At 43.7% G+C, this 7,269-nt stretch overlaps 1 protein-coding gene across 1 annotated transcript; it reads left to right on the forward strand.

Annotated features, from left to right (window-relative positions):
- Positions 1–4,360: 4,360 nt before the first annotated feature.
- Positions 4,361–6,799, forward strand: THBD (thrombomodulin). The gene has a single exon (XM_069954755.1). It carries the CDS (start codon positions 4,461–4,463, stop codon positions 6,165–6,167), a length of 1,707 nt encoding a protein of 568 aa, XP_069810856.1. The 5' UTR covers positions 4,361–4,460; the 3' UTR covers positions 6,168–6,799.
- Positions 6,800–7,269: the final 470 nt, after the last annotated feature.

Genomic DNA, 7,269 nt, shown 5'->3' on the forward strand with positions numbered 1-7,269 from the left:
GGAAAGCCCAAACCAGGAAGTAAATAAAAAATGAGGATACCAACTGGAGCTTCAGGGACCTGCAAACAGCAGGAAATTCAAACGGAGACAGACTCAGGAGGGATGGTAAGTGGGAAAACTATGTTTATGACTGATGGTTTTTTTTTTTTTATCCGCACCGGAGTACCCCTTTAAGGTGTCCTGTTGCCTAGGACTACCACACCTCTTTGTTATGTGTCTCCACCCCCACCTGCCTCCCCGTATAATCATCTATAGTGAACTGTTTGCTGACTGGCTGCATCCACAACTAGGGGGGAACTTGCCACATTGGTATCTATCATGCTTCCATTAAACTCAGTGATAATCTGTAGGTGAGGAGCTCACCCCAGTCACTGCAGGCAGAACAAATGATACCATGTTAGCTCAATTGCTACTTCTTCCCCCACCCTATAGACTCTGCTATGACCACGCCGGGGAAAATCTTTTTCTTTCAAATCAACTGGTGTTAGAAAGTTATATGGATTTGTCATTTTCTTCTATTTAAAAATCTCCAGTCTTCCCATACTTATCAGCTGCTGTATGTCCTGGTGATTTTCTCTTCAGTCTGGCACAGTGCTCTCTGCTGCCATCTCTGTCCCAGACAGGAACTGTCCAGAGCAGGATAAGTTTTCTATGGGGATTTGCTCCTGCTCTGGACAGCAGAGAGCACTGTGTCAGACTGAAAATTAAACAAAATTCCCTGCAGGACATACAGCAACTGATAAGTATGGGAAGATAGACGTAAATTACAAATCTATATAACTTTGATTTGAAAGAATTTTTTTTTTTGCCGGATAACCCCTTTAAGCCTGTTAATGGAATGAATACATAATACTATGCTGTAGTCGCATGTTTCGCCTAAAATATTGCTGTATGTGCTGTGTACAACCATTTCTTCTTCAGGACAGCTCGGAAAATAATGGGTTATCATTGTGGGTGTAAAATAAAGGGGAAGTAAACTGGAGACTTTCTGACTATCACCAGTTCCCTGTGCTCTGAAAATCCAGAACGTCACATAATAATAACTTCCAGGTCCAGCTCTGTGGGATGTCAGCGCTGAAGTCTGCGACTCTGAATAAACTTCTGTCATCCCTGTAGAAAATCATGCAGAGGAGCAGTGAGATAACCCTTCACACCCCTGAGGTGACCCTTTAAGCCGCACTCATGTTAGATCTTGTAGTGCAGAGAGTTCACTGTCTTTGTAGATTTATCAGGATAAAGTCAGTATGTAAAATAATTAAAGGGGTTGTCCAGCGAAAATCTTTGTACTTCAAATCAACTGGTGTCAGAAAGTTATATAGATTTGTAATTCATTTCTATTTAAACATCTTAAGTTTTCCCATACTTAACAGCTGCTGTATGTCCTGCAAGAAATGTTTTATTTTCATTTAGACACAGTGCTCTCTGCTGCCATCTCTGTCCGAGACAGGAACTGTCCAGAGCAGTAACAAATCCCCATAAAAAACCTCTCCTGCTCTGGACAGTTCCTGTCTCGGACAGAACTGGCCGCCCATTTTCCCAGACCTGAATCCGATTGATCACATCTGGGACATCATGTCTTGCTTAATCCACCAAAGTCACGTTGCACCACAGACTGTCTAGACTGTCTAGGAGTTGACGGATGCTTTAGTCCATGTCTGGGAGGAGATTCCTCAGGAGACCATCCGCCACCTCATCAGGAGCATGCCCAGGCATTGTAGGGAGGTCATACAGGTACGTGGAGGCCACACACAATACTCAGCCTCATTTTGACTTGTTTTAACCCTTTCACGACCTGGGGTTATTGATGCCTCAATGCCCAGGTCATTTTAGGATATCAGCTTATGGGATCATAATGATCCCATAAGCTGATGTCCGTATGTCTGCCCCCTCTCCTCTGTCCCCTGCTGCTGTTACAATTTTGTGACAGCAGCAGTGGAGAGAGGGGAGGGGGCAGAGCTCACGGACGCATGCATGGCACGCACCCTGCCTCCCTTCCCTCCCTCCGACGGCCTCCTTAGCTACCATCGATCACTTCGCAGAGCCCCGATGGACACCGGCAGAGAATTCTCCCTGACCGCAGTATCTATAGGGTTAACTCTCAGCACCGGAGCGCGGCTCTGGTGCTGAGAGTTGCGGCGGGTCCCCAGCTATCACTGATAGCCGGGACCCGCCGCGGATGACACAGACGCAGCTCCTGCGCCTGTGTCATCCTGAATCGTTAATTAACGTCTCTGCAGCATCGGACATAGCCTGCAGCTGCATTAATTAAATGTGGAGCGGCAGGAGGAGGTTAAGGACATTACATCAAAGTTGGATCAGCCTGTAGAGTATTTTTCCACTTTATTTTTTTGCGTGACTCTAAATCCAGGCCTCTATTGGTTAATCAATGAGAATTTACATTGAAAAAAAAAAGAAAAAGCTGACTGGGTGGAGGGGTGCTCCATAAATATACAATTCATGCCAAATAGTACAATGATACAAGAAAGCTGTGTTAATTGCATTTAGAAATCTCTCCCCATAATCCACGTGCACCACTGGGGTCTCACTATGTGGAAACTGTCTGCAGCCTTTCTTCATATGGCTATATCCTTAGATTGGGTTCACACTGACTTTATTATTATTTTTTTTTACTATTTCCGTCACAGTATGTTTCATTTTAACGTGGTTAACCACACTTTTGTGTGCTCCAAGAAAGTATATGTTTCAATCATTTTTAGGCTATGCTCACACACTGTAATGCATTCGGAAACTTAAAGGCGTAGTGGTCATTGAACACAGCGCCATAGGTTTTTGAATGCATTTATTTTTATTAAGCTCAATAGAACGGCCGTGATTGTACACACAGTGCGTAAACTTTGGCCGTTTTTTACTGTGGCCTCGCAAAATAATGAACATTATTCAAGAACAACGGCCACAGAAAATAGACTGCCATGTGGATGCGGATTTTCACAGTCATTTTAAAGCTCCTGTTGATTTCGGTGGGAGAATCCATAAGAATACATGCAGAAAATTTAAACCTCACTTTTTTGCATGCTGCTAAACAAAAAATCTGTCATGCAGTTTTTATGCATGGTGCGGAATTTCCAATTGAATTTCCAAATGTGTGCTGAATAGAGATGAGCGAACCGGGTTTGGGTTTGAGTCCATCTGAACCCGAACTTTCAGCATGTGATTAGCGGTGGCTGCTGAACTTGGATAAAGCTCTAAGGTTGTCTGGAAAACATGGATACAGCCAATGACTATATCCATGATTTCCACATAGCCTTAGGGCTTTATCCAAGTTCAGCAGCCACCGCTAATCAAATGCCGAAAGTTCAGGTTCGGATCGACTCGAACATTCTCGAGGTTCGCTCATCTCTAGACTTCTCCCTTGACTCCATATGTTGCTAAATAAACTTTTTCTGAGATGCCAGGCAGCGATGACTGTAACATATATACAAGACACATGTGGGTGTTCAGGTATAAGGTGAGTCCAACTACTAGAAGTTATTAGCACTATTCTTATCATCCCAAACTTTTCTGACCACTTTTCTTTTCTTTTTTTTTATCACATAGGAGCTAAATATTCACTATAGTCTTAAAAAAAGTTGTAAAAAAATATAAATAAATAAAAAGTTGTAAACAATAAAAAGTTGTAAATAAATAAATAAATAAATAAATAACAAAACCTAAAGCATCTGCACAATCCAAAAAGCAGTAGTACATAAGAGTACATAACAGCTAAGTACCCAGCCCCTGTGTCTACAGGGTTGAGAGTCTGGGCACGAAGCTTCTCCCCCATCCACTGATTTGCATCACAATTCCCACTTTCTCCCCCTTACTAGCAGCTTTCTCCCCCTTACTAGCAGCTTTCTCCCCCTTACTAGCAGCTGGGAGAGTCCTGCCATGTTTCATCGCTGGGGTGAGGCTGAAGATTCTCTGGCAGGCAAAGCTCCAAAGTTCTAAGCACTTTAGGAAAACTTGATGAACTTCTCCAAAAAGTGTTATTATTGTTCCCAGATGTCAGCTAGAGGATAGTTCAGCAGAACTCCTCCCTGATGATGATGATGGTGGTGATGATAAATAAGAGACTCGCCCCCTCCCCACCCTGCCCCCCACCCCATCCCTATTCTACACTTTCCCTGATTATGATTTACAAGCAGCTCCCTCTAATGTAAATGAACTGTGTCCAGGTCATTGCCTACAAGTTGTGCAGCAATCAGTAAGTGTTACAAGCAGATCATCATCATCATCCCAGGCGGCTCCAGCCCTTCCTTCCAGGCACTTCCTTCCTTCCTCTCTTCTCCTGGGCTGTAGGGAGGGCTGGGAGCATATAAACTTGGGTACAAACTTAGAGACATGACACAGAGCTCTGAGGGTTGGGAACCTTTCAGGACTTCCGAGCTGGGCTACTTGCACTTTTACAGCTGCTGCTCTTCTTCTGCCTGCGCTTCTCTCTTGGCTCCATAGCCAGGGACGTGATGCTGCTCTTCCATCTCCTCTGGAGTGCTCTGGTCTCTATGCACTTGGTGCATCTGGCTTTACTGGATGAAGTCCCCTCAGAGTTTGTCTGCTTGGATAATACTTGCTATTCTATATCCTGGGATGCCCAGCGTTACTCCAAGGCGAAGAAGTCCTGCAAAATCAAGAAGGGGCAGCTAATTACTGTGAAGAACTCAGTGCAGGGGGATGCCATCGCTATGTTAATGGCCATGGAGCAGAGAGAAGATGCCAAAGTGTGGATTGGGCTGGAGCAACCGCCTAGAAGCAAATGTACAGACCTGCAACAGCCCCTGAGGGGCTTTACCTGGGTGACAGGGGACAGTCGTACTGACTACACCAACTGGAGGACTATTGAGCAGAAGTGTGATGCCACCCCTCTCTGCGTCACCGTGCGCAAAGATGGCACCTGGGAAGAGACCCTGTGCGAGAACAAGGCTGATGGCTACGTCTGTGAGATAAGTTATTCCTTACCCTGTTCTCCTCTTCTCTTACCTCCCTCCTACAGTGTCACCTATTACCACCTTGCCCTTGGAATTGGCAACATTGGCAATCCTGTTTTCCCACCTGGCACCATTGCAGAGATAGCAACATTCCCTAATATTACCAAACTGACTTGTGAAGATAAACGTGATGGGACAGTGGCTTGGAGTATGGAGACCCCCGGTGCCTGGAGCTGTCTGGTAGAGAATGGGGGCTGTGAGCATGATTGTATAGTAGTCTCTGAGATGGCAGAATGCAAGTGTCCTTCAGGATCAGAGCTGAAAGCTGACCTCAGGGGCTGCACCAAACCCTGTGACCCCAATCCCTGCAGCCAACACTGTATCCCAAGCCCAGACCCCCCAGGCTTCTTCTGTATGTGCTCTGAGGGCTATATACTAGCAGCTGATAGCAAAACATGTGAAGATATAGATGACTGTGCTGCCAATCCCAATATCTGTGAGCACCATTGCACCAATACTATTGGAGGCTTCATCTGTGGATGCCAACCAGGGTTTGAGATGGTTGAAGGAACCTGTGAACCTGGAGATACCTGCAGCCCTGAGTGTCTGGACATTGATGAGTGTGTCAACCCAACCACTCTGTGTGAACATGGCTGCGACAATTTCCCAGGAGGCTACAGCTGTGTCTGTGATGAAGGATTTGTCATTGATGATAAAAATCCCAATAAATGTAAGAGATTCTGCAACACCTCCTCCTGCAAGGCTGACTGTGATGACAACAACTATGACAGATGCCAATGCCCTGATGGCTACATAGTGGACCAAAGTGATGATGGAGAAAATATCTGCACTGATGTGGATGAGTGTGAGTCAGACAGGTGTGACTGGGATTGTACCAATACCTATGGCTCCTTCCTATGTACCTGCCCTCAGGGTTACACTGCCCTGGGGGATACATGTCTTCCACCACCTGAGGGATCAGGTGGAACAGAACCCCCATCAGATACAGCACCCCCAGCCTCATCACCCACCAGCAGACCCCCAGACATCCACAGTCTGCAGCCAGCTATGCTACTGGGAATATGCATAGGGATTATATCCATGTTAACAGTCTTGTTAGCTATCCTCTGCCACATGCTGAGGAAGCATTACATAGAGGAACATGCCCTGGACTACAAGTGTAAGAACTCTGAGAAGGATGTGGTACTGCAACAGGTAGTGACAGAGCCCCAGCACAAACATTAGTACCCACCATAATGGAGACAATGCTTAGAGCTGAAGGAAACCAAAGGGCTAGATTGGGACTTGGACTTGTAGTCACACTGGAGTCACAGGCTACAGACCAGACCAGGACCCATGGACAAGTCTTATAGTTGTGGACAGTACACCAGGGGGCGCTGGTCAGAATAGCTATGGACCTGTAATATATGTAGTAGTGTAAATATATGAAGTGAATACAGATAAGGAGCTGAGGTATATGGTACACAGGGTGATCCCCTAAAGCAATCAGAATGTATAGTATTAATTTTTTTCTTTTCCAACTCTATAAATGTCTTTTTTTCTTTTTCTTTTCATTCTATTTGTATCTGTATCACCATTTATTCTTTTCATTCTGTCTAGTTTTTTTCACAACTTTTTATTTTCTCTTATCTTATCACTTTTTCTGTCTTTTTCTCCTCCCAAGCTATTTTTTATTTTATTTTATTTTTGCTATTTTAATATCTGTTTTGTGTCCCCTTTTCTTTTTTCTCTCTTTTTATGCTGTCTGATTTTCTTTCTTTTTTTTTTTTCTTCCTATATTTTTGTGATCCCATTTATCTAATCCTTTTCTCTTTTTTTTTTTTTTACCTTTTTCTTTTTTCTCTCTTTTTTTTCTCTTTCTTTCTTTTTTTTGTTCTCTTTATCTTCTTTCTTTCTTTCTTTCTTTCTTTCTTTCTTTCTTTCTTTCTTTCTTTCTTTCTTTCTTTCTTTCTTTCCTCTCTCTCTCTCTCTCTCTCTCTCTCTCTCTCTCTCTCTCTCTCTCTCATTTATTCTCTCTTGTACTCTCTATTCTTCTCAGCATACTTACTGAATAAATGCAATTTACAAGACGCAGCAACAGTCCCACCAGGGTTTTGGTGGTCTACCATTTGATTGCCATATTGCTTAGTATGTTCCCCAAAGCTGTAACAATTGTAACTAATAATATTGTACAAACTACAATCCACTACAATCCTTGCCTGGTGCAAGACACAGATTGTCAATGTTTTTTCACATTATCATTTAAAGGGGTTCTCTGATTTTATTTATAAAGTTAAAAGAATAAGGCTGTGCTTACATTGGGTGATCACCAATCTTTAATTACCAA

Source organism: Dendropsophus ebraccatus, chromosome 15 (genome assembly GCF_027789765.1).
Source record: "Dendropsophus ebraccatus isolate aDenEbr1 chromosome 15, aDenEbr1.pat, whole genome shotgun sequence".
Taxonomy (NCBI): Eukaryota; Metazoa; Chordata; class Amphibia; order Anura; family Hylidae; genus Dendropsophus; species Dendropsophus ebraccatus.

What these genes read in the sequence shown, in the direction of transcription:
- THBD (XM_069954755.1), top strand. Translation starts at nt 4,461, where the DNA reads ATGCTGCTCTTCCATCTCCTCTGGAGTGCTCTGGTCTCTATGCACTTG.